At 41.6% G+C, this 27,677-nt stretch overlaps 1 protein-coding gene across 1 annotated transcript in view; it reads left to right on the top strand.

The window, feature by feature from the left end:
• Positions 1-26,498, top strand: part of WSB1 (WD repeat and SOCS box containing 1) — a 32,145-nt gene extending 5,647 nt beyond the window's left edge. Inside the window, exons 3-9 of the mRNA XM_077482406.1 lie at positions 2,129-2,397; positions 10,782-10,913; positions 18,816-18,916; positions 21,355-21,527; positions 23,043-23,156; positions 23,636-23,743; positions 25,522-26,498. Coding sequence (XP_077338532.1) covers positions 2,129-2,397; positions 10,782-10,913; positions 18,816-18,916; positions 21,355-21,527; positions 23,043-23,156; positions 23,636-23,743; positions 25,522-25,684 — 1,060 coding nt within the window. The 3' untranslated portion in view covers positions 25,685-26,498. The remainder of the gene's footprint in view (positions 1-2,128; positions 2,398-10,781; positions 10,914-18,815; positions 18,917-21,354; positions 21,528-23,042; positions 23,157-23,635; positions 23,744-25,521) is intronic.
• The last annotated feature ends 1,179 nt before the right edge of the window (positions 26,499-27,677 follow it).

Raw genomic sequence — 27,677 nt, 5'->3', positions numbered from 1 at the left:
CGCTGTACCCAAATGATTACAATTTAACATTTGAGACTGCTTTCTTTTGGTGGTATTTAATTACCGCTGGATTTCTTTTTTGGTTAGGAAAAAAAAAAAAAAACCTGGAAAAAAAGTTGCTCTTAGTTTCTGTTTTATAAATAAGTTAAAGCAGAGTTTCTGCTTTAAAAAAAAAAAGTCAGCAACTACAGATACTGCAGCTGCTGTCTTTTAATAATCAGACACTTGCCTGTCCCAGGGTCCAACAATGCGGGTGAACGAAGCCCCACTCATCTCCCCCCTCCTCTGTGGAGCTGGCATTGTAATTGTGGGTAACCGGCTGTGGCTTTGGCATATGCGATCCGTGTTCCGTGACATCATCTGGGACGTGTGTTCCAGATGATTGCCGAGGGGGAGGGGGTAGAGGTGATCTCCCTTTCTGGTGCGCCAGAAGGGAGGAAGTAGGAGCTGGGACCCTCTGGCATATCGGGGGGGGGGGGGGGGGGGTCACCTCCCCCTTAAAGCGGAAGTTCTATTTTAGGGTGTAACTCCTTCACTGTTGAGGCAGCACTGATACATTTCCTGATTGAATACAGTGTTTACTGCTAGCAGCTGTTGCAGTGAAAGTGGGGTGGGTGTCACTGCAAGGGTGGAGTTTTTGGGTTGTGCTTTAAAGTATAAACTGAGTGAGTGGTATAAAAGTGCAGCCAAGCTGTCTGTCTGTCTCTTTTATCCCTTTACAGAAACTAGGGTAAGGCTAACCATACATTATACAAATTCCTTGTACAATTTTTAGATTTACCAAAATCATCTAATATGAGGGAAAACCTAAACTTTCAATTTGTAGGCAATCAGGCAGGCCCTTACAATACATAGTTGATGGTAAATTGAATAAGAAAATTGTATAATGTATGGCCAGCCTTAGTCAACGATAATGGCAGTTTCTAGTAGGTTTGGTGCTTAATGTGCTCAAATCACGGTTGGTCATTTTCATAAGCCATTCAATTGCTATTTGTAAACAAAAAAGGCCAAAAATTGTGGCCAATTGGTTGGATAAGTTCAGATTGTATGTTTAAAAAAAAAAAAAGCATGCAACAGTGGCAAATATTAAGTTTGTGTAACAGGAAATATGTGTTCTATGTACAGCAATTTGGTTATTTCCAGATGGGGAGTGGAGCAGCAGTCTAAACAGTTTTCCTTCTCGGGGACATTGACAGAAATGTTGTAATCCGTGAAGAGTGATCTCTCATATAAACCATTTCCTTAACCACTTCAGCCCCGGACCATTTGGCTGGCCAAAGACCAGAGTGCTTTTTGCGACTTCGGCACTGCGTCGCTTTAACTGACAATTGCGCAGTCGTGCGACGTGGCTTTCAAACAAAATTGACTCCTCACTCTAAGCGTATATTCATAGGTTTGCACAAAAGTTACAGGGGATGGTTGTATGGCATTTTTATTATCATACTCTGTATGAACAGACTGTCTGTTCTCCCCTCAGAGAACCGGAAACTGTTTACACACACAGATTCTGGTTCTCCGTGTGCCCCCGAGCGAACGCGGGAGCACGGCAGTGATCGCCGGGCACTCGCATCAACTCTGTGGGCGAGCAGGTGGTGCCCGTGGGCCCTCTACTGGCCATGCACATTACCGTCGTAACATAATGGTGATTTTCGCACAGCCGAGCAATGTTGCCACAGTACAACTGCAGCGGCTGGTGGGCATGTGGTTAAATGACTGAAAATACCATTTGAAATTGCCTTTTTCTTTTGCAGTCCTATATCAAATGGGTTTTTTTTTTTTTTTGAACTTGTTAAAGTTTTCAATAAAATGGAGGATTAAAACAAGTTTTGGCTATAATTGGGCAGATTAATGTAGGCTTGTCTAATGCAATAGATATGCTTCCATGATATGTTAATCCTACATTATGACAAGCTTATGTTGTGCACATAGAACAAATAGAACTACATCAGTTGACTCTCCCTGTTAAGAATGAGGGTGGTTCTCATAAACAAATTGCTTCCTTTCGTTTACATGGTGCAGTCGGGGGCAAAAAGCAGATTCTTGTAGATATTGTAGTATGACCTTTTTAACTGTGTGTTTTATTATTATTTAATAATAAATATTATTATTTTTTTATTTATTTTTTTAGTGCTGCTGGCAATACAAAAAATAGTGTTAACTTGACAAATGCAAGGTTGTCGCGACAGAACAGTGATGTAGCACAGAGGAACAAACCACGGGAGCATACAATAGACTGTGGGGATATCGTGTGGAGCCTGGCTTTTGGATCATCTGTGCCAGAAAAGCAGTCTCGTTGTGTGAATATAGAATGGCACCGCTTCAAATTCGGTCAGGACCAACTTCTCCTTGCCACAGGGCTGGGCAATGGGCGAATCAAGATCTGGGATGTTTATACAGGTAGCCTGAGTTCCTATTTTTTTTTTTTTTTTTTTTTTTTATCCTTCATAGATATGTTTTCATATACTGCAAGTTCAGTGGTAAAACTTTGAGTTCTGTATACGGTACTGTGCAAAAGTTTTAGCTAGGTTTTACAAAAGGCTGTAAAGTAAGAATGCTTTGAAAAATATTGTTTCCATCACTATGCAAAATGAGCGAACCAGAAGAAAAATGCAAATCAATATTTGGTGTGGCTACCCTTTTGGCTTCAAACCAGCATTTTTTCATTTGAACACTTTGTATAGGAAGTTGAGGATTTTGTAGGATTAGTCAGGTGTATGATCAATTATAACAAGCAATGCCGGTGATCATCATCAATCTTTTTATATGTAGGTTAAAACTGTTTTCAAACACAGCTGTGTAGGAGGCTTAAAACTGGGTGAGAAACAGCTAAATTTTGCTACTAAAATGAGGTTGTGGTAGACGGTTTCATGTCACAGGTCATACCCTATTACAAGACTGAGCACGGTAGCTATACTGCGTCAACAAGGTCTCTCTCAGGCAAAGATTTCAAAGCAGACTGGGGTTTTAGGATGTGCTGTTCAAGCTCTTTTGAAGAGGCGCATGGTAATGGGCAACACTAAGGACTGTAGATGCTGTGGTTTGCCAAGCAAAACAAATTCAGCAGATAAAACATATCCGTGCTTGCTTCGCTTCAGCATTGGAAGATGTCCAGCTGTGCCTCAGCATAGAACTGGCAGAACCCAGTGGAGCCCAGTATACCAATCTACTGTCGGGAGGAGTCAGGCCTGAAGTGGTCTTCATGGAAAATTTTGCTGTCAAAAGCCATACATCTGATGTGGGAACAAGGCTAAGTGACAGCAATTCACAAAATTGGGGGGGGGGGGGGGGGGGGGGTGCAGAGAAATGGCAGCAGGTGCTCTGGACTGATGAGTAAAAATTGCTTAAGACCTGGGAAGTGGTACAATGAGTGTCTGCAGGCAACTGTGAAGCATGGTGGAGGTTCCTTGCAAGTTTGGGGCTGCATTTCTGCAAATGAAGTTGGAGATTTGGTTCGGGAACAATAGTGTCCTCAATGCTGAGTAATACAGGCAGATACTTATCCACCAGGGAGGTGTGTGATTCACTGGCCCCAAATTTATTCTGCAGAATGACCCAAACAGCACGCCAATGTCCTTTTTTTAAAGTGGAGGTTCACACAAAAATTTAACCTCCGCTTTTCGGAACACAAACCTAAGACGGGTAATTGCACCCACTTCCAGGCATAGACTCCCATGGCAGTCTATGCCTCTTTATGCCCCCTCCCCACCCCACCGACCGCACTGTCTGCTGGGACAAACACTGGGCCCAGGAGATAGTGGGGACCAGTTTGGATGTGCAGCGTGACACACGCATGTGCGGTAGGGAACTGGGAAGTGAAGCCGCCATGCTTCGCTTCCTGGTTCTCTCACCGAGCATGGTGGCGGCATCTGCCGAGGGATTGATCGGCTTCGGCTGCCGACATCCCTGGGACAGGTAAGTGTCCATTTTATTTAAAGTCAGCAGCTGCAGCATTTGTAGCTGCTGGCTTTTTGGTGGACCACCTCTTTTAAAAACTATCTTCATTGTAAAGAACAAGTGGTGGTTTGGGCCCCCACAGAGCCCTGATCTCACAGTCTGCCTGGGATTACATGTAGATACAGAAGGATTTGAGGCAGCCTACAGCCACAGATCTGTGGTTAGTTCTCCAAGATGTTTGGGACAACCTACTTGTTTCTTCAAATACTGTGTGCAAGTGTACCTTTTAACGGATGCTGGTTTGCTGGCAAGAGGTCACACATTTATCCTCTGTTCAATTTACTTTCCAATTTTGTTAATTGATGATGAACCATGAACACCAGTTTTTTTTTTTTTTTTTTTTTTTTTAACAGTAGCGTACCTATGAGTGTCACAACATCCTTTCATGGCCTAGAGCAACAGCTAGCAACAGATGATTTACGGTGTTTCAGTCTTAAAGTGGAGGGCCACCCTGAAAAAAAAAAAAGCATTAAAAAAGAAAAAATCTGAAAAAAAAGAGGAATTTTTTTTTTTTTTTAAATTTACCAGAAATGCCTGTTGCTAGACATATCATCCTAATCTAATCTGCCTCTTCCTCCTCCGCTGAGATCTTCTGTCTTCTCTCCTCTGTGCGGCGTCTTCTGGGTAAATGGGTCGTGATGCGTGACTCACGCATGCGCAGTAGGAAACTGGCAGTGAAGCCGCAAGGCTCCACTGCCTGTTTCCCTTAGCCAAAATGGCGGCCCCGAGACCGAGGGACGGGTCAGCTTCGGGCGGCCGACATAGCGGGTGCCCTGGACAGGTAAGTGTGCTTATTAAAAGTCAGCAGCTACAGTCTTTGCAGCTGCTGACATTTTATTTATTTATTTTTTTTTTATTTTTTTTTTAAACCGGCCCTCCTCTTTAGGACTAGGAGGGATACACTATGAACTACAACATATTTGAGCTGTCCACTCCCTTCTCTTGTAGAACATATAAATTCTATAAATCACTTAATTGGTATGACACATATCTTAGCTGGCAGTAAATCCTGATTGTTGCTACTTCATAATTATTGAACAGGAAATCTGGATCATGTGACACAGTATGCCTGTGTTCAAGCCCCCTGTGACTCACTCGCCACAAGCATGTTGTCATGTTCTTGTGACCATTATGTCATACTGTTCAGTCACGTATGGATCTTCAGCTATAACTAATGTTCAATTGCAGCCCAAGCTTAAAAAAAGTTTGTAGAACTTCTTGGCTTTAAATTGCTGTCTGTGTTCTAATTTCTTGTTGGAGAGCTTCTTCCTTTTTGGTGAACATGTTGTCTTGAAGGTAGTAAGGTGAAATCTCTCTTCCTGGAAAGATCGATGTACAGTGTTAAAAGTAAAAAGGCAAAACAAGTTTTCTTAACCACTTTCAGACCGGACCAATTTGCTGGTCAAAGACCAGACCACTTTTTGCGATTCGGCACTGCGTCGCTTTAACTGACAATTGCACGGTCGTGCGACGTGGCTCCCAAACAAAATTGACGTCCTTTTTTTCCCACAAATAGAGCTTTCTTTTGGTGGTATTTGATCACCCCTGCGGTTTTTATTTTTTGCGCTATAAACAAAAATAGAGCGACAATTTTGAAAAAAACGCATTATTTTTTACTTTTTGTTATAATAAATATCCCCCAAAAATATCTAAAAAAAACATTTTTTTTTTTTCCCTCAATTTAGGCCGATGCGTATTCTTCTACATATTTTTGGTAAAAAAAATCGCAATAAGCGATTATTGATTGGTTTGCGCAAAAGTTATAGCATTTACAAAATAGGGATAGTTTTATAGCATTTTTATTAATTTTTTTTATTTTTACTAGTAATGGCGGCCATCTGCGATTTTTATTGTGACTGCGACATTGTCGGGGACCCATCGGACATTTTTGACACATTTTTGGGACCATTGTCATTTATACAGTAATCACTGCTATATAAATGCAGTAATTCCTGTGTAAATGACACTGGCAGTGAAAGGGTTAACCAGTGGGTGGCAGTGTAGGGGTTAAGTGTTCCTAGGGGTGTGTTACTAACTGTGGGGGGGTTGGGGCTTTCATTTAGTGTACACTGATCTCTGCTCCAATCACATGGAGCAGAGATCAGCGTCACTAGTTGCTAGGCAGAATGGAAAAATGTTTACACAGCATTTCCTCCATTCGGCCGCTCCGTGAGACCGTGGCGATCGGGTCCCGCGACCGGACTCACGGGGGTCCCGACCAGCGCGGGAGCGCGCCGCCGGCGGCGTGCTCCCGATGGCAGGGCGGCATCGAATATTGGACGTACCTGTACGCCAATATGCCTGCCCGTGCCATTCTGTCGACGTACATCGTCGTGCGCTGGTCGGGAAGTGGTTAAAGGGGTTGTAAAGGTAAATGCTTTTTCACCTTAATGCATTCTATGCATTAAGGTGAAAAAACATCTGACGGTGCCTGCGCTCGTCCCCCGTCGTCCTTTCCACCGTTCAGCCTGGCCGCTGATTGGCTGGAGTGGATGGATGGAAAGCGGCGCAGCCATTGGCTCATGCTGCTGTCAATCACATCCACTGACACGGGGGGCGGGGTCGTGTGATACAGCAAGCGGCTATAGCCGCCGGCTGTATCACGGGAGCGCGCCCGCAGATGCTTCTCACCATGCGAGGGAGCTTGCATGAATGTGAGAAGCACCTGCAGGAGGAAGCCAAGACACCCGCCGAGGGACCCCAGAAGACCAGGTTCGGGGCCACTCTGTGGAAAACTAACTGCACAGTGGAGGTAAGTATAACATGTTTTGTTGTTTAAAAAAAGTCACTTTACAATCCCTTTAAGTTTTGGGTAGTGGAGAGGGATTAGAACACCAAGTGTGTGGTGGTTTTATATATTTTTCTTTTCAGTGTACTTGTTGGAAATTCACCCTCTTTGTTTGCCCTGTTTTACTGTTATCGCCAAGAGTGACAGTAGAAGTAAAGCTCCAAATTTGCATTTTTTTTTTTTTTTTTTTTTTTTTTTTTACCCAACAGAACAGGAATTTTGGAGAGAGGGGGAGAGAGAGACTTCCAGTTAAGAGGTCCCTTCTGGTGATAACCAGGGATTTCCTAACTTTTGGAGCCATTTTCCTTTCACTTATAGCTATGGGACAAGAAGTAATGGGGAAACACAAGTGTGTGTCTCCCAACCCCCCCCCCCAACAGCATTTTGCATGTAATATATAGACCTGCGTTTTGCTTATAATGTGGGGTTGTGTTTTTATTTTTATTTATTTTTTTTTATTTTTTTGTCATTGTGACTCCAAAAATATAACACTTTAATGCTTTCTTGCTGCATTTCAATGCATTTAAACTGGGAAATGCGTGCGTTTGTTGCACCAATCTGGATTTTTAACATCACAATGGAAGCTAAATGGACCAGTGTGCAGACGTACATAGTATTTTTAAAGGGATACATTTTTCTTGAGCTTTTCTTGCGCTAAAGGTGCCAATAATAGCCAACAACAAATTCATATTTAACAACTTCAATACAGGGCACTTATACACCTTCCTGCCCAGACCAATGTTCCGCTTTCAGTACTGTCGTACTTTGACAATTGCTTGGTCATGCTACACTACACCCAAGCTACATTTTTATAATTTTGTTCCCATAAAGCACTTTCTTTTGGTGGTATTTGATCATGATCACCTCCTGGGACTTTTATTTTCTGCAAAAAAACGTATTTAAATTTTTTTTTTTTTTTTTTGTATGGGTGGCACTAATGGATGGTATTGATGGACATTACTGGCTGGCATACCCGGTGGTGGGCATCAATCGGCACAGACATAGGCTGTGATCTTCGAATTGCACTCATGTTATCCGTATGTTTTGTACTCCTGTAACCCGTATTCAGCGGAGAATGGTCTGAAGTCCACTGTATGCTGACGTCCCTGCCATCTGCCGGAAGTGGGGACGTGGCCTCAAGTCTTGACGGCAGTCTCAGCGAGCCATAGAGATGGCCGCTTCCTGTCCCTCCACAACTCAGCGCTCCAATGAGCATGGAGAAGCAGAGAGGAGACCTGCTGACTGTCAGCAGCTCTCCTCTCGGATCTGTGAGACCTGAGCCATTTGATGTTCAGTGAAGAGGGTGTAGAGACGGCGGGGGGCAGATGCAGCATCGGTCTGATGCTGCAGCCACCTAGGCAAGTATGAATCTTTAATAAAATTAAGACTAGTATAAAGTGTGTGTGTGTGTTCCCCCCCCCCCCCCCCCCCTTAAAGGTTTTGAAGCCAGTGGACCAGTAAGATAGATGGGCAGCTTTAATTATAGGCAGGGGGTAGGTAATGGCAGCCTTCTTCCTCCTTTCCCCCCATGAAGTAAATCTAGAATGGAGACCAAGTGATAGGGAACGTACTGTAGGCTCACTCATGACATTCTGCAGTTTTTATGAGGGGAAAATCCTGCAAAAGACCATCTGAAAGATGGAAAGAACTTCTTAAGTTTCAAGGTGATTCTCTTTGACTTAATTTTTAAGGTGAACCACAAAGTAACTGATAAATGTATTGTTTTTTAGTTTCATTGTATTCAAGGATTTCATGATAAACTTTTTTTGTGCCTACTGTTTGCAATTCAATCAGCCTGATAACCTGGAGGTATCTGAAAGTAAATAGTATGCGATGCACTTTGAGCTTTGGATTATTTGAATGTTTGACTACCGAAGTGGCTAAGAACTTTTGTTTCCTTTTTATTGAGGTTGGCCAGCATCTTTCTTCATATTGATTTGCTGTCTGCTACAATCTGTATTGGGGGACCAATCAACTCCATTATATAGTTATTTAAAAATGTTAGTTTTCTAGGGTACTTGGTTTGTGTTTAACTCCTGTAATCTTTGCTATTGAGAACCTTCTGGTTGGGGTCAACCACTTCAGCCGTCTGGAAGGATTTACCCCTTTCCTGACCAGAGCTTTTTTTTTTTTATTTTATTTTTTTTTTTTTGGGGGATTTAGCACTGTCGCTTTAGCTGAAAATTGCATGAGCGTGTGACATTGTACCCAAACAAATTTGACTTTATTTTTTTCTCTTTTCCCCCACAAATTGAGCTTCCTTTTTGGTGGTACACACTAAGTGTGTGTATATCTCTAAGGGCCTGGTAGCCCACTTTTTCTTTAAAAGAACAAGAAAAGTTTAGACATCGGTACCCACGCAGGAGGTTCCACCAATACTTTAGCCTCCTGGCTTGCATTCTTCCCATACGGCTGATTCGGGCCTTAGGTCTGCTCCTCGGACCCAAAAGTTTCCTAGAGTTAAGCTTTCTCCTAGCTCACTCCTGATCAGCATTTTGTTGCTCTGTCACCGCGTACATCTGCCTCCTGCAGACATGCATGCTCTGACTCCTCTCAGAGGAATGGGAGTCCATCTGACTCCCATGCACAGACTTCCTGTCAGGTGGAATCCTGAGCCATAGCCAAGTCACAACTAAATAGCCCAGCACACAGCTGTGCAATCAGCTGCCCCTGTCTCTCCAAAATCTGGGGTAAACCAGCAATCCTCCAGGTAGCACAGGGATATGTATGTATGATATTTTTTTTTTTTTTTATTACTGTTGATCGAAATGAATGCTGCAACTGTGGGTGACCAGAGAAACACACTGCACAAAAAAAAAAAAATGAGATCGCTGTACCTTCTTATGCCCAGCTCTCGGTAGATAAACCTCCCCTGGATCAGTTGTCTGTGTTTAATATTTCTGCTGGCATCTTGGGAGCTGCAACATGTAGTCGGGTGTTTTTTTATTTTTTATTTTTTTTCCTGTGTATAGCTTACACTGAACTTCTGCTATGATCTCTAACATCCATTGAAAAGACAGTAAAGTAACCATGTGACTTCAGCATGCCAAATCGTGCTGAGGTGTGGCACAGCCAATCCTTGCAGAGCTGCTGAAGAAAAGAGTAGCAGTGGTGGGAATAAAAAAAAAAATGCATGTCTCTTAGGCTCGGTTCACACAGGGGCGGCACGACTTGCAGCGCGACTCACAGACGCGACCTGCAAACGACTTCAGTGGCGACTTGCAAAACGACTTCTGTATAGAAGTCAATGCAAGTCGCCTGAAGTCGCCCCAAAAGTAGTACAGGAACCTTTTTCTAAGTCGGAGCGACTTGAGTCGCTCCTATTAGAACGGTTCCGTAGTACAGAACGGAGCGCGACTTGTCAGGCGGCTAAGTCGCCTGACAAGTCGCGGTAGTGTGAACCGGCACTCAGGCTAGTGCCAGACAAAAATAAAATAAAAATGTCGGGTTTACATCCACTTTAAGTTAAAATCAATATTTTTTGCTAGACAATTACTTAGACCCTAGGGAATAAAATGTCAATTGCTGCAATATTTTATGTCGCACTGTATTTGCCCAGCTGTCTTTCAAATGCAATTTTTTTGGGGGAAAAAAATACACTTCAATAAATCAAAGTGTGTATGTATGTATGTAATATATATAATGTATATGTGTGTATATTACGCTGAGAGAATCGTGAGCTATCTTCTAAGCAAAAAGAAAATTGATTCTCATCTTTGCCAGAATCGTGCAGCCCTACCATGCGTATGCTGCCTTGTTGGCACCAGCAAAATAAATTGCTCTCAGGCCTACAAATGTTCCCCAGTTTGGTAGTAGATGGCTAATTGGGTGAATGTTCTTATTTGTAGATGGTTTTTAATCCCAGCAGAGGGTCTTCTGCCCTCCATTGTATATCTTGGCCTACAGCAGACGGTCATGGCATGGTATTGATTTCAAATATGGAAGGAAAATGTCCTAGCATAAGTAATCACATGCTGATTGTTGCTATCGTTTTGAATTATTAATTTTTTTTTTTTTTTTGTTTACTTTTCTCCCTCAGGGAAGCTCCTCCTTAATCTGATGGATCATGCTGAAATTGTAAGAGATTTGACATTTGCCCCAGATGGCAGCCTTATACTTGTTTCTGCTTCCAGAGACAAAACGCTCAGGGTGTGGGACCTGAAAGATGATGGTAGGTTTCCAACACTTCTTTTTTTTTTTTTTTTTTTTTTTTTTCTTCTCTTCTTGCCAAAACAAATAGTTTGTAAATATTCTAAGAAGGCAAACTGAAGCAATTCCTAATTCCTTGGTAAATGCTTTGAGTTCTCCTAGACTAGCCTTTCTAAACAAAATTGAACTTTGATCTGTATGAGGCCTTACATTTTATAGTATAAAATAATTGGTTTCCAGTAAATTCTAAGCAGGCTAACAGGCCAGAGCTTATTTTAGCTGTATTATGTTTTGTTTATTATTTAATTTGATTTTGCTACCCAGCCTGATTAGCACTTGCTCCTTGGTCAAGCAATGCAGGTCCTATATTGCCTCCCTGACCAATAAATCGGTAACATTATCTTAACCACTTCAGCTCCGGACCAATAAATACCTTAAGGACCAGAGGTCTTTTTGCAATTTCGCACTGCGCTGCTTTAACTGGTAATTGCGCGGTCATGCAATATTGCACCCAAACGAAATTTGCGTCCTTTTCTTCCCACAAATAGAGCTTTCTTTTGATGGTATTTGATTGCCTCTGCGATTTTTATTTTTTGCGATATAAATGGAAAAAGAGCGAAAATTTTGAAAAAAAAAGATATTTTCTTCTTTTTGTTATAAGAAAAATCGAATAAACTAAATTTTAGTCATACATTGAGGGCAAAATTTATTCAGCCACATGTCTTTAGTAAAAAAAAATGTCAATAAGCGTATATTTTTTGGTTTGCGCAAAAGTTATAGCGTCTACAAACTAGAGTACATTTTCTGGAATTTACACAGCTTTTAATTTATGACTGCCGATCTCATTTCTTGAGGTGCTAAAATGGCAGGGCAGTACAAATCCCCCCCCAAATGACCCCATTTTGGAAAGTAGACACCCCAAGGAAATTGCTGATGGGTATGTTGAGCCCATTGAATATTTATTTTTTTTGTCCTAAGGGATTGAATAATGACAAAAAAAAAAAAAAAAAATTTTTTTTTACAAAAAGTTGTCACTAAATGATATATTGCTCACACATGCCATGGTTATATGTGGAATTGCACCCCAAAATATATTCCGCTACTTCTCCCGAGTATGGGGATACCACATGTGTGGGACTTTTTGGGAGTCTAGTCGCGCACGGCACCCCGAAAACCAATCACCACCTTCAAGATTTCTAAGGGTGCAAATTTTTGATTTAACTCCTCACTACCTATCACAGTTTCGAAGTCCATAAAATGCCAAAATAGCACAAAACCCCCCCCAAATGACCCCATTTTGGAAAGTAGACACCCCAAGCTATTTACTGAGAGGCATGTTGAGTCCATGGAATATTTTATATTTTGCCAAAAGTTGCGGGAATATTACAAACTTTTTTTTTTTTTTTGCACAAAGTTGTCACTAAATGATATATTGCTCACACATGCTATGGGCAGAAGTCAAATTACACCCCAAAATAAATTCTGCTGCTTCTCCCGAGTACGGGGATACCACATGTGGGGGACTTTTTGGGAGCCTAGCCACGTACGGGACCCCGAAAACCAAGCACTGCCTTCCGGATTTGAATATAAAATGCTACCAAAAAACCTGTTAGCGATGGCAGGGATCAGGCCTGACTCTGCGATCGCTGCAGTTATGTGTTTAGTGTTTTGTAAGTGACAGTGATCGATCGATACTGCACTTGGGTGGGCTGGGCAGAGGGGCAAAACGCAGGTGCCAGCAGGTATTTGGGCTGATCCCGCTAACAATGCGTTTTTTTGGAACCCTAAACTGCTGGGGACGCTAGTATAGATCTGATCAGATCAGATATTGATCTGTTCAGATTCTATACCACTACGGGAGGTGTATGCTTTGCGTGTGGGTGTTAGCGGTACTGGCACTAACCTAGCGCTGCCTGGGGCGACGCAGACCCTGACCCTAAAACCTAATTGATATCACCCGCCGGGTGATCAGGGGGTTAAACCTTTATTGGGTAATAAATGGTGGGTGCCCTGATGCTATAAAAAACAAACTAACCAGAGTCACCCGTAACACTTATACGGTGATCAGTGGTGAAAGGGTTAACTAGGAGCAATCAGGGGGTTCAAATTTTTATTAGGTAGTATATGGGGGTCCCTGGCGCTATATAAAAACCTGACGGGGAACCTAAATAACTAACTGGCTAACCAGCGTCACCAGTGACACTTATACTGTGATCGCTGGTGAAAGGGTTAACTAGCAGCAATCAGGGGGTTAAAACCATTATTGGGTAGTATATCGGGGTACCTAGCGCTATAAAAACCTGGCGGTGAACCTAAAAAAATAACTAGCTACCTAGCGACACTGATGCAGCGTTCAGAAAAATTATCGCTTAGTGACACTGGCAAAAGGGGGTGAAAGGGTTAACTAGCGGAAATCAGGGGGTTAAAACCATTATTGGGTAGTATATCGGGGTACCTAGCGCTATAAAAACCTGGCGGTGAACCTAAAAAAATAACTAGCTACCTAGCGACTGTAGCGACACTAATGCAGCGATCAGAAAAACGATCGCTTAGTGACACTGGCAAAAGGGGGTGAAAGGGTTAACTAGCGGCAATCAGGGGGTTAAACCCATTATTGGGTAGTATATCGGGGTACCTAGCGATATAAAAACCTGGCGGTGAACCTAAAAAAATAACTAGCTACCTAGCGACACATGCAGCGATCAGAAAAATGATCGCTTAGTGACACTGGCAAAAGGGGGTGAAAGGGTTAACTCTAGGGGCAATCAGGGGGTTAAATCTTTATTGGGGGGTGATAGGGGGCTACCCTGGACCTAACACTAACTGTCCTGACAGTTTTTACTGTCACAACTGACACTGAATGCATTGATCAGTAAAGAAATGATCAATGCAATCAGTGACACTGTGACTGGGGGGGGCGGGGGGGGGGATCGGGGGGGGGGGTTTGTGTGCCTGTGTGTACCTACATGTCAGTGTAGTGTTGGTGCACACTTACTTTTACTCTTCTCCTCGTAGTCCGGTCAAAAAGACCGCCCCGAGGAGAATGACATCACTTCCTCCTTCCTGTGTAAACAATACACAGGGGAGGAAGCTTCTCATTGGCCAGGAGCGATCCAGAGGGGGTGGCCGAAAACCAACGGCCATCCCCCTCATCACGGAGCGCTCCTGGACCGAATCGGACCGCCGTAACCAGCGGGAGGGGGTCCGATCGGACCCCCCACCCGCTGGAAGGCAATCACGTAGATGTACGTGATTGTGCCTGCCTGTGCCATTGTGCTGACGTACATTGGCAATACGGCGGTCCTGAAGTGGTTAAGTTAGAACAAAGGGGAATCCAGTAAGTGTGAAAACTGACTCGGGAAGTAGCGGCGATCTTTCTTTCTGGCTGTGTAGTGTGACGGTTGTGTAAAATTTGCTAAATAACATTCCATGTCATTTAGCAAATTTTACACAACTGTCACTACACAGCCCCCTGGTGACTCTTGCTAAAGCACAGGAAAGGGTGTGGCACATAGACAATCATGCTCACGCCTGAAGAAGCTTAAATTTGATACTCTGGGAAACTGATGGCGCATGTAAGGGGTTTACACAGGCATTTGTAGTACAGGAAAACATTTTATGTAGCATTGGATCATTCTATGCTACCACTGTTTTTCCCAATATTATTCAAATACAACAGTTCTTAGGGCTGCAACTAACGATTATTTTCATAATCGATTAGTTGGCCGATTGTTTCGGTTAATAACGTAAAGAAAAGTGGGTCAAATTGATCATTTTCAACCAGTGATGGGAAAATTTGGAAATATTAACTTCCTAGTCAAAGGACTTTTCTGTGTGTGTGTGTGTGTGTGTGTGTGTGTGGTTTTCATTCAGATATTACATTAATTTTAAAACCAAGTGAAAATTTCAAACAAAATTCTTTCATTCAGCGAATGTACAAAGATTTTTTATTTTTTGTCTGAATATTCTCATCCAAAAACTGATCTGTGTGACCAGCATAAGGCTCGGTGCACACCTATGCTGTTTGCTTTTGATCTGTCTCTGCAGTGCCTTTTTTTTTTTTTTTTTTTTTTTTTTGTTTTTGCTGTTCGTTTTGATTTCTGCGCACGTGATTTTACTGCAATTTGCATTTCCATTTTTATTTTTTGTTTTCAGATTAAAAAACACAAATTGCTGCAAAAACGCATTACATGTTTTTCTGCAGCTTCTCCATTGAAGTATATTGAACCAATAAAGCACCATTTTGCATTAAAAGTCCCTGACCCTTTCAGATGTGAACGTGTCCCATAGGAAACCATGTAAATGAACTGTAGTGCATTTCTGCAAAAAGCACCAATAAACACACAGATGTGAACCAGGTCTAAGACGTTTAGTAACATAATGGGGTTTAAAAAAACAAAAATTGGCCCTTTTTATAGTAGAAAAAGCAGATAATCACTACTGTAAGGGGTAAAAAAAATTTACTGTAGAACAGTGAAAGTAATATTTACAGTAGCGATTATTTGCTCTTTTTTTTCCATTATAAAGGGCTCCTTTTTAGTTTTTTATTTATTTTTTTTCCCATTATGTTACTGCTAGTTCGATTACTATTTTCATAATCGTTTAGTTGTCAATTTAATCGATTAGTTGTTTCAGCCCTAGTTCTTAGTACACTTTTTTTTTTTTTTTTTTTTTTTTTTTTGTGAAACTTCAACTGTTTGAGGTACGAATCTCTACAGACATGGTTCGCTCCACCTATATGCTGCCCCTAACAGTCAGCTGAAAGTCTTGGTTCTTCTTTGGGTTCTTTGAAGCCTTCACAACTAGTCCATGCGTTTCCAGTCCCCACATTACTAGAGAAGCTTATTTATACTGAATGGATTCATCCAGATAAGCATTTTCTCCCTCCATAGAGATTCTCGGTCCTTTATCCTATGGAGGAAAAATAAACAAAAAATTGTAAGTTCCAACAGTAGATGCTGCGTTTTTTAGTGTGGAGGAGGAGGAGAAGACTTCTGCATTTTGCGGAAGTCTGGCAGAGGGAAACTTGGGGACAGATGGGCTCTCTCCACAGTGACTCTAGGATACGAACTAGAGTTTCAGGAGTTTCCACCATCTCACTTTCTGAGATCAAGGATTCAGGGAAAAGACAATCCCTCTTCCAAGCATTAGACCGATTTATTGATTCAAGGGGTTATCATACAGAGCCCCAAAGAACAAGGTTTAGGTTTCTATTCAAACCTGTTTACAGTACCAAAACCCAATGCAGATGTCAGGCCTATTTTGGATCTAAAAAAAAAATCTAAATCGGTTCCTAAAAATTTTGTTCATTTCTAATGGAGTGGATCATGCCAGTGGTCTCCATTCTGCAAGGCGGAGATCTTCTGGCATCCATCAGCATCAGGGGCGCATATCTGCATGTCCCTATATATCCCGCTCACCAAATGTTTCTGCGCTTTAGAAGTGGAACAACGGCACTTTCAGTTTGCGGTCTTACCCTTCGGGCCAGCCACAGCACCATGAGTATTCAGAAAAATGCTGGTCCCACCTCAAGCCAGGTTGAGGGCACAGAGCAAAACAGTGTTGGCGTACCTAGACGATCTATTAATAGACCAGTGAGTGACTCGCTTAAGGCAAAGTGTACGCATTACAACCTGTTACCTGGAAATTCTTGGTTGGATCCTCAACCTAGAGAAGTCTTCCTTTTTAAAACCAGTAAGAGGGCTGGATTACTTGGACCTGATCATAGGTACAGCCCAGAAAAGGGTGCTCTTGCCTCCAGCAAAGATCCGCTCCATACAAGAACTGGTACTGATGGTCAGGTCAAAAGCAAATCCTTCAATTCGCCTTTGCATGAGGTTGTTGGGAAAGATGGTAGTTTCATTCGATGCAGTCCCTATGCCCAGTTCATTCAAGACTGTTGCAAAACAGAATCCTCTCTGCTTGGAACAAGATGAGACACTTTTGGGGACAGCTGCATTGGCAAGTCCAAAGATTGGATTAAAGTCTTAGTTGGTTACGAAGCCAGAATTTGCTGAAGGGGAAAATCCTTCAGACCAATCTGGAAAGTAGTATTGATAAATGTCAGCCTCTCAGGCAGGGGTGCAGTACTAGAGGAGAGCCAAAACTCCTGGTCAAAATTTGGAAGAGCCCTGCCCATAAACATCCTTGAGATTCGGGCAGTGTATCTGGCTTTGAAAACCTGGACCTTCAGGTTAAAGAATTACCCAGTGTGGATTCAATCCGACAATGACACGGCTGTGGCCTATATCAGTCACCAAGGGGGCACCAAGAGTCTCTCAGCTCAGAGAGGTGAACCATATCCTAACTTGGGCAGAAAGGAATGTCCCATCCCTATTGGCATTTTTCATTCCAGGAGTAGAAAATTGGCAGGCGGACTATCTAAGTTGCCAGCAGTTATTCCCAAGGGAATGGTCTCTTCACCCTGAAGTGTTTTGGGCTGTTTGCCAAAGATGGACTCCAGACGCAGATCTTCTAGCGTCCAGATTAAACATGAAGTTGATCTTTGTGTCCAAAACAAGGGATCCACTCGCATACGGAACAGATGCGCTGGTAACCCCATGGGAACAGTTTTTTACTGATCTACGCCTTCCCCTGATTCAGTTGCCGCCTCGACTTCTTTGCAGGATCAAGCTGTAAAGAAAGCCGGTAATTTTGGTAGCACCAACATGGCCCAGAAGGTCATAGTGCGCAGAGATCGTAAAGATGACAGTGGAGGGACCTTAGCCTCTCATACTTGGGCTAGACCTGCTATCGCAGAGGCTGATATTCCATCCTACTTTTATGAATGCTAAATTTTAACGGCTTGGCTATTGAAACCCACATTCTGAAGAAACGTGGGCTTTCCAGGTCTGTTATCTCAACTTTAATCCATGCAAGGAAACCAGTTTCCAGAGCTGTATATTGGACTTTAAAAAGCTTGTGTGAGTTATTTATTTATATATATATATATATATATATATATATATATATATATATATATATATATATATATATATATATATATATTATAATATAATATTTATTTTGTGAATCCAAAGGTTGGCTCTAAGATTATAGGCAGAATCCTTGCCTTTCTACAATTGGGTGTAGAGATGAAGTTAGCCTTAAGTACTGTTAAGGGCCAGGTCTCAGCCTTATCAGTTTTATTTCAAAGACCGTTTGCTACGCATTCTTTAGTCCGGGGTTTTATGCAAGGGATGATGTGGATTAATCCGCCAGTTAAATCAACTTTTAACCCCCCTTGGGACTTGCATTTACTTTTGTCAGTATTCCAAAAACCACCATTTGAACCATTACGGCATGTTCCCTTAGTCCTTCTGACTAGGAAGCTTATATGTAAGAAGGAATAAGGATATCGCTTTCTGGCGCAGTGTTGCAGGCAGCAGTAAAAGTCCTCAAGGTCTGGGGGTGCCCTACGGGTTGTCTCCCTCCCCTCACGTAGCATTGCTATGGGACGCCCCACTTTGTAAATACTCAAAGCTCGGTGTCCTAAAGAAAACGGCTTACCTGTAAAATCCTTTTCTTGGATTTTATCATAGGACGCAGAGGTCCCGCCCCTCTTTTATGGGGTTGAGTATATTGGCTACAAAAAACTGAAGTACTCATGGAAGGAGGAGGGGGTTATATAGGGGAGTCAACTTCCTGTAGTGTGTGTGTGTGTGTGCGCGCCAGTGTCAATACCTGAAGGTAGCTTTAACCCACCAAGTAAATAAGGCTCTGTCCTATGATGTACTCCAAGAAAAGTATTTTACAGGTAAGCTGTTATAAAAATCGTATTTTTCTCTAATACGTAAATCTCATGAGACTAAGCTCCCTGCTTCCCATTCTCACATCCACAAATGGAATATCAGTTGGTCTTTTTTGCCATATGTTTCTTTTTATTGGAGACTAAATTGTATTTTGCTTTTTATATTTTTTGCAGGGAACATGATGAAAGTGTTAAGGGGACACCCAAACTGGGTATATTGCTGTGCATTCTCCCCTGATTCCTCCATTTTATGTTCCGTCGGAGCTGGTAAAGCAGTAAGTGTCAAAGTACCTTTATTTTGTATTTATGCATCATTTAAAGTTAGATTTACAATCCTAGCATAAGTCTTTGCTCAGTGTCCTTTTGTAATCTAGCACTTTGATGTGAAGCATTTAAATGCATGATTAAACTTTGATGAGAATATAAAAATGGCATAAATCCATGAATTGCATTGCTTTTGGCAAGCTGATCCATTTCAGATATCTTAGTCAAAATGGCAGTATCCATTCCCTGTGTTATGAGACTCATCCTTGCTTTGCACATGCTAATATGGTTAAAGAATATCTAAAGCCAACTTTTTAAGTTTTGGGTAGCGTAGAAGTTGCACATGTCAGGGTTTGTATTGCTGTTTGTCTCCCTACTGGGAAGATTTGCCTTCTCCAAGTATCCTGCTGATCGTTGTAAGGGAATATCCCAAATTTGAGTTGTCACCAGAACAAGAGAGGGGAAACCTAGTAGTGGAGTACTTGGTACTGGGACAACTGAGGGGATTTTCCTCCTTTTTTGGAGAGAGATTTCCTTTTACTTCCAATCGAGTCTACTGGATGGCAAGTGAACGGAAATCTTCTTCACAGTTGGAGACACATGAGGGGGGGGGGGGAGCTTGGAGAAAGTGTTGCCAATCTCCTACTCTATCCAAGGTTGAAAGAGAAAATTTTGGCTTTAGATTTACTTTTAATGTGTATCAAAGCCAATAAATAGTTCTGGAAATGCACATTCCTTCTAAATCCTGTTGGTAATGAAATTTTAATAGCAGCTGCCAGAAATGATATAATGAAGAATCTAAATATAGTGCAGGCTACTGCTCCTTTTTTAGCCCATATGGCACAATTGAACTGATGCACGCTAGTTAATGTGTATTTTGTTCTGTAATATAGGCATTTTGTTTTATGAAAAAATTGCGTTTTAGTTAGACTAATGTGAAACTCCCAACCACCCCCCCCCCCCCCCCCCCCCCCAAAAGGAGCAGTACAGTTGTAGGCTATAATGTATTTGATAATTGATGTGCATAATTTTTTGTTAACGTTTTTACTATTATAGGCTGTGTGTTTTCCATAAGCTTCTTGCTTTCCCTGTCACAGGTGGTGGCAGCAATGTGGGTGTGATTGAGGTTAAGTTGGCACCACACACAGGAGAGCACAGTGGTGTTAGCTGGGCAGAGAGTGGCATCTCTGGCTACCAGGCTGGGGACGACCAATGCCATAGGACGAAGTAACCTTGCTTGCGACTGCAAGGTGTACTGTACGTACACAGGTGCTGGTTGATGTCCACTTTCTGCTTTTCTTTTCTTTCTTTTCATTATTTGTACTTTAGATTGTATTTACATTCATTGTCCAAGGCTCCATGCACACTGAAGCTCAAACAGCTGTTTTTGGGAGTTTGGGCACTTTTTTTTTTTTTTTTTTTTTTTTTTTTTTTTAATATATGGCCCATAAACTCCCCTTTTTGTTATCCTATGTGTCCATGCACACATGACTGTTTATCAGCAGTGGCGTTTATGGGCTGTTTTCTGAACGCCATAAAATTGTGTTCAGGAGTCTTTTTTGCTAACCACAAAACGCCAAATGTATAAACACTCAAATGTGGGGTGGGAAAATTGCTAATAAACGCTATTGCAAAAAAAGTTAAATGTTGAAAGACTCAAAGCTACTGGTGTTTTTATAACATTTTAACGTCCAGTGTGCATGGAGCCTAATACTCCAGTTAAATGGAAGTTTATAGTTGTAAGCAGTTTCCTAGTTATAAATTGCATTTATATGAAAAGTATAGTCTGCTTTCACTGTATTACTAATAGTCTGACTTGTGAAGGCCTTGCATGATATGTCACAATAGAAATATATAAAAATGTGACTGAGGCTATACATTTTTGATTTTATAAAAATGTTTGTTAAAGTAAGGCGTTAGTCTGTATTGTCTTTGTCTTGTTTGCCAAAAGTGATTTCTTTTGGCTGTCAATTCTCTCTTTTCTTGCAGTATCTGTTTGTCTTCCTGGGCTCACGTTGGTGATGCAAGCCTTTTGTAACAAGTGAACTTATTCTCTCAAAGGGAGTACAACTGGAGTAACCATATAATTAATTTTTTTTTATACTATGTTCGTACAAATAGATTTATTATTGTAAAACAATGAAAACAGGGGTTGTAAAGAACCTATCTGTTCCTATGTTAGCCATAAAGCCAAATTCTGTTTTTATCTTATATTGTGCATTTAATAGAACTTGCTTTTAGCAGTAACCTGTTTAACTTGAGCTGATTTTTAGTTCTTGCATGCTTAACTTTTTAATGTTATACCATTTAATCTATTGGGTATGACACTGAGCAGTTACAGTATTTTGGTTAATTAATAATCTGATTATTAAATAGTGTTAGCTTCGTAGATCTGTCAGCTAGTGTGCTTCCCATTTCATGTCTATAACAACTGTGTTTTCCTTTTCAGGTGTTTCTGTGGGACATGGATAAATACATTATGATTCGTAAGCTAGAAGGGCACTACAATGATGTGGTAGCATGTGAGTTCTCCCCTGATGGAGCTTTGCTGGCTACTGCATCCTATGATACCCGGGTTTATGTTTGGGATCCCCATATTGGGTCTATTCTTTTTGAACTTGGGTAAGATATGACTTTATTTTTTTATTTATTATTTTATTTTTTATATCGTCTATTTGGGCTGCTTTAGAGCCATGAAATCCTACAGTCTACTCTGTAGACCACCTATTTAAATTCAGAATTATGCCGTGCTGCTCAGCTTGCACCAGGCCAGTGAATTTATATTTGATTTGGGTTTTAAGGGCATTCACTTATGCAGGGTTAAAGATGAGGGGAACAATCTTGTTGGGGTCACTATTGGTCACTGCAGTTTTATTCTGACGGGTACCCAACTTTCCTCCTTGTTTTTTTTTTTTTTTTCCAAAAGCTGTTGTAAACATTCTATTTGCTCTGTATTGGCCTAATAGGTGGTGCTTCTGCTGCGCTGTACCAATTCCATTGAATTATTTGCTGGATACTTTATATCCATTGCTTACAGATTCCTGAAAATTTCTATACCATTTAACTGCTTACACCTTACTACCTCTTAGCCCTTGTACACGCAGTCGGAGAATCCGTCGGAATGTGTCCTATTGGACCGTGTCATCAGATAATCCGACTGTGTGTGGTATGCATCGGACTGATTCCGTCGGACCCAATTTTCCAACATGTTGGAAATATTTCCCGACCAACTGGTTCGATCGGACATACTCCGCTCATGTGTAGAGAATTTTGATCAGACCAAGTGCCACGCATGCTCAGATCAAATTCCTACATCAAAACTATTGGCTACTAGCCTGAACGTAGTCCCATCGTAACGAAATTACGTCATCACGTTCTGAAAGATCGGAGTTTTCGACAACTTAGTCCGACCGTGTGTATGCAACAGTTTCGGACAAGATCCGACGGACAAAATCTGACAGATTTGGTTGTGGAAATCTCCGACCGTGTGTACAGGGGCTTATACTTCTATAGAGCTGGATCACTGCTTATTAACTTGCTTTAGACAAGTCAGACAAATTGCCTAGTTGTGCATAAATAGAAACTATCTTGCCTTCCGAAGGTTCCTGAGATTTATCTACAGCTATACCATTTAGGAAACTCGTGGTTAAACTGTTCAGTACAGTAGATGCTCCTCCTTCTTCTTCCCTCCCTCTTCCTCCTTTTTACATTTTTATTCTGTACCATATTACATGCTCTATTGGACACGTTTCCCTTCTGACAAATTTTCGTTATGGAGTAGACTGATCCAAGAGTTCGACAAAGTAAATTGGGGAAACTTGTACAAATGCGACTCAATATAAAAATCTGAAACCATAGGACCTATCCATTTCTAAGTTACTTCTGGCTATCAGTTCATGTCTTAATTTCTTAATGAGTTGCTCACTTAGAGCAGGCATGTAGTTAGTTATTAGTCAGAAGTACTAAAATTAAAAGTGCATATTTACGATTCCTGTGTGGTGGCGGTTTTTATTTTTTTGTTTTTTAATGTGTGCGTTAGGTTCTGTCATTTTTTTAGAGCAAATGTAAAATGCATTGAAGCCTGCAACATGCCCATGAGACAAATTTAACTGTTTTAATTTTTATATATTTTTACAGGCACTTATTTCCTCCGCCCACACCTATATTTGCAGGAGGAGATAATGGTCGATGGGTGAGATCTGTCTCGTTTAGTCATGACGGAGTACACATTGCCAGTCTTGCTGACGACAGGTATGTGTCCATAATATTCTTCAGATTATATATAACATGCTCTATGGATGCACGTTTGTAGTAATGGCATTAACCTGATAAGCCCAATTATACTGTTCTGGGATTTCTGGCGACATAAGTAAGAGAGGAGTATTCTTACATGTCTGTCCATATCATCATGTGCCCTGACACTCCACTGCCTACATGCTTGTTCCACATCACTGATTTAAAAGTGGAGGTAGGCTTAAGGATGGCAGGCACGATGTTGAGAGTACACTTTTACAAAACAAGTCCATATTTGTATCCAAAATGCTTCCCTTTTTTAAACTGGATTGTATTTATAAAAAAAAAAAAAAAATTGCAGGCAGTTGTATTCAACCTCTATGTAAGCTGGTTGTGAGTTGGTGTGCAGCGTTAATACAATCATTTGAAAAAATTGGTTGTTTGATATTTACATATCTGTGCAGCTTATTTAGTAAAATTTGTGTCTGCTGTTCTAGGTTGGTGAGATTTTGGCGCATTGATCGTACATACCCAACTGAAGTTGCACCTCTAAATAAAGGTCTTTGCTGTGCCTTTTCTACTGATGGCAGTGTTCTAGCTGCTGGGTAAGATTGCTGTAACTCTATTTTCTATCTTTGGTCAGTCATTGCTGACTTTGCCTTACCACTTTCACTGTTACAATGTCTATCGCCTACCTTTACTGCTGCAACACCTCCTTACCTGCATAATCTTCTCAGAGTGTATGTGTCCAGTCAGCTCTGAAATCTTCCAGGATCCCCCCTGTTGCAGCAAGCCTGCTAGTAAAATTGGCGTGCATGCTTTTGGTACTGATAGGTGTCACTAATGTGGGCGTGTGCTTTTCCCTCGGAAAGTATGCAGATTTTAGTTTAGTGAAAGTATAAACCTTTTATTAAACAGTCAATTGGCAACTCGTGTGAAATAAAGAGAGCTATGCTCATGGTTCTCAAAGCTTTCTAGCTGGGGAGGACACCAAAAAACTGTCAGTGTATACACTTGCATGGGTGGCACCTGCATTAGCCAAGAGACAGCAAGGGGACACCAATCTAAGTGTAGTAAGGTAGCGACAACACACAAATTGGCAACAGTGTATGGATATTCTCATGCGCTAGTTATTGGTGCATCTGCAGCTGGAAGGAGGAAGCCTCCAAGATGGCGCTGTTGCAAGGGGGGGTAGTGTGGTAGCTGGGGTCATCGGGCAGCCTCAGAACAGGAAGCAGTATTTGTGATCAGTGGAACACGGGTGAGGACAGGATGTGATCAAACAGGAGGTGATGTCACGGAGCTTGGTAACATGTTTCCAGGCCACGCCTCTTTCAAATTGACTTCTTCTTATGGGGGCTCATGTCAAGACCCTCTGCATCCATAGACACACTGGGGGGGCTCGCCCTTGTCACTGGCTTTGATTGACTGCAGCGGGAGCCAATGGCTTCCACTGCCTCGGCTAAGCCTGTGAGTCCAGAAAGTGATGGTCGAGTGATGTGCCTGTCTGCAGCAGCTCTGTCCCAATATAAATAGAAAAAAACTGTGCCCGTAATGAGTCCAACCAGGTCTGGCAGACCGGAGGGTAAAAGTCATCCAAATTGGGTATTAAACAGTGAATTGAACCATTACAGTCTCTGGATAAAGCTTATGTCCAAATATATGGCTGAATAAAAACACCTCTGTGATCCACAATTTGAGCGTGAGTCACCACCACTGCATGGAAAGCCGCTTACCAGAGAGCTAACCTACACCAGCATTCGGCTATAACCCAGCCACGGCTTCTCAGATACTGCAGGGTGCTGGGCTCCTTCCATAGAAGGGCGTGCAGTGACGTCACGTGTTCTATGGAAGGAGCCCAGCACCCTGCAGTATCTGAGAAGCATTCCTGGGGTCTTTTTATTCTGTCAGAGGCTGTGGCTGGGTTCTAGCTGAATGCTGGTGTGGGTTGGCCCCCTGGTAAGGGCTTTCCATGTGATGGTGATTCCTCACACTAATTGTGGATCAGAGGTGTTTTTTCCACCATATATTTGGACATGTGCTTCATCCAGAGACTGTAATGGTTCAATTCATTGTTTAATAGCTAATTTGGATAGCGCAGTTTTCTATATTCCACATTGCTGGACCGAATGAAGGCTCAGTTATGTGTAAGGGGTCATGTGGGGTGATGTAAATACCTAAACATTTCCCTTATGCAAGGAAAGTGTTAAGATGTTTTAGGCTCTCTAGCCATTTTAAAATGCAGCTACTTTCTCAACCCCCCCCCTCAATTACTGTTGTATACCGCCAATATTTTAGACTTTCTTTAGTGAGCACATACCTGTAAAAAGAGGTGCCAGTGACCCGCAGATGTTAAATTCGTTTCTTTTCTTTCAAATTGCAGAACTCAGGATGGAAATGCATATTTCTGGGCGACTCCCACGTATGTTTCCAGCCTTCAGCACTTATGTCGTATGGCAATAAGAAGAGTGATGACTACAAGTCAAGTCCAGAATCTGCCGGTGCCTCCAAAAATCATGGAGTTTCTTACGTACCAGATGGTATAAGGAACTTTATTCCATCAACTGGTTCCATTTGTTGAAACCGGCAACACACTCAAATGCATTACACCATTTATGCTTTAAATGTTACAACCTATTTTGTATATTTAAAGTACAGTATTTAAATGATGCATTTCTGATCACGCTGAGCTTTAAATGTGATTTTAGGGGTGTTTTACATCCCTCCAAGGTGAAATTGGAATGTGGACTCACAATCTGTACAACTGTGAAACTGTAAATACATGTGTAAGCTGCTATATGTGCATTTCTGTTGCTTAAATATTTAGAACTTTTTTTTTTTTTTTTTTTTTTTTTTTTTTATTCTATTCTACCTTTGTATGATGAACTAGGGTCTTCTAGGTGCGTGCTGCAAAATGTGCACTGGGATCCATTCAGTGGTGCTGTAGGCAAGAGGTGACCTAAGTGAGTCCGCGCCCCCCCCCCCCCCCCCCTTTTTTTTTTTATTTTATTTTTTGTGTGACTGACTGTTGTCAAAGTACAGATTTAGTCACTCGCTTTGAGTTTTGACTTTAGGTTTTGTTTCAATTTCTCCAGTCTTCATGTTTTTTTTCATGTACCTGATTTTAATGAGTTTTTGGGGTTAGATTGTATTGCAATAGTCTACACGTGAGCCCTCATGAAAATCTTTTAAGGGGCTTATTTTGGTTGGCTGCCAAAGATGAGCAAAGTGTTCTCTACTGCCTTCTGCTGTTTGCACTTGCAAGTTAAACGAATGTATGCAGTGCACCTAATGCTAACCATATATTTTTGTTGAATTATGCCAAAAGGTCTATAAATAAACTTTTTTTTTTTTTTGTAATTGTGTGGTTATTCAGTTATTCATGTGTGCTTGTATTTACACATTTTGGGCATTCATCATCTTCTAGTCACTTTATGAAGAGCACATGAGAACTTCTGACAATTCAAGAATAACTTATTTTTTTCTTCTAGAAGTCTTGATATGATCCTCTTATCTTTTAAAGTGACATTAAACCCCAAGACAAGAATGCAATATATCGTAGCTTATCGATCCCTGAAAAGGGACTTCAACCCCCATACCCCCCCCCCCTCCCCCTTTAATATTTCCCCCTGCTTGCCTTATATGGTGGTCTGCACAGTAAGAATACTCTGGTAGCCAGTGGCTTCAGCATTGTGGTGCTGGGATCTCTTCTCTGAAGCCACTGCATGTGTCTGGTGCCACTATGTTTCCGCCTGCCAGCTCCCCAGGGTGTAGGCGTGCTAGGCTAGGCTATCTGTGCTGCGGAAGGTCCACTTTAAATGTGGTGAATGCAAAAAAAAATCTCCATCTATATCCCCTTCCTTCTAAGCGTACACATATATGTGACCTCGGCTTTAGGGGGTTATACCAGGATGATGCCTGCAGATGCAGGCGTCATCCCTGTACAGGTGAGTCATCCTGTGGTGCTGATTTTAAAACTGTGTGTGTATGTCCTCCCTCCATAAAGAGTACCTGTCAATAAAAGTGATCCCAATGCATTTAAATAAAATTTAAAGTGCCCTGCGAGCTAGCGCAGCAATGAAAACCGAGGTCTTGCCGGCATATGTAAACTGTGTTCAAATCACACGTGTGGTATCGCTGTGATTTGTCAGAATGTGGGCAATAATTCTAGCACTAGACCTCCACTGTAACTCTAACCTGGTAACTTTTTATTTTTTTTTCCCCCCCCCAAAAAAGTTGCGTTTAAAAGACCACTGCACAAATACCATGTTACATAAAATATTGCAACAATTGCTGTTTTATTCTCTGCTAAAAGAATATACATAATGTTTGGGGGATTCTAAGTAATTTTTGAGCAAAAAAAAAATACAGATTTTAACTTGTAAACACCAAATGTAAGAAATGGGCGTAGTCATGAAAGGGTTAAAAAAATTGGAGATGTGTGTCTCTCTCTTTACTTCACTTGGTGATCCAGCCACAAATACATTTCTTGTCTTGCGGTGTTTACATTCATTTAGTAAAACGGACCCCTGGGAGATT

Source organism: Lithobates pipiens, unplaced genomic scaffold (assembly GCF_037356315.1).
Source record: "Lithobates pipiens isolate NorthernLeopardFrog02 unplaced genomic scaffold, aLitPip1_a1.2 Scaffold_16, whole genome shotgun sequence".
In the NCBI taxonomy this organism is placed as follows: Eukaryota; Metazoa; Chordata; class Amphibia; order Anura; family Ranidae; genus Lithobates; species Lithobates pipiens.
This window is presented reverse-complemented; position numbering and strand designations above follow the sequence as displayed.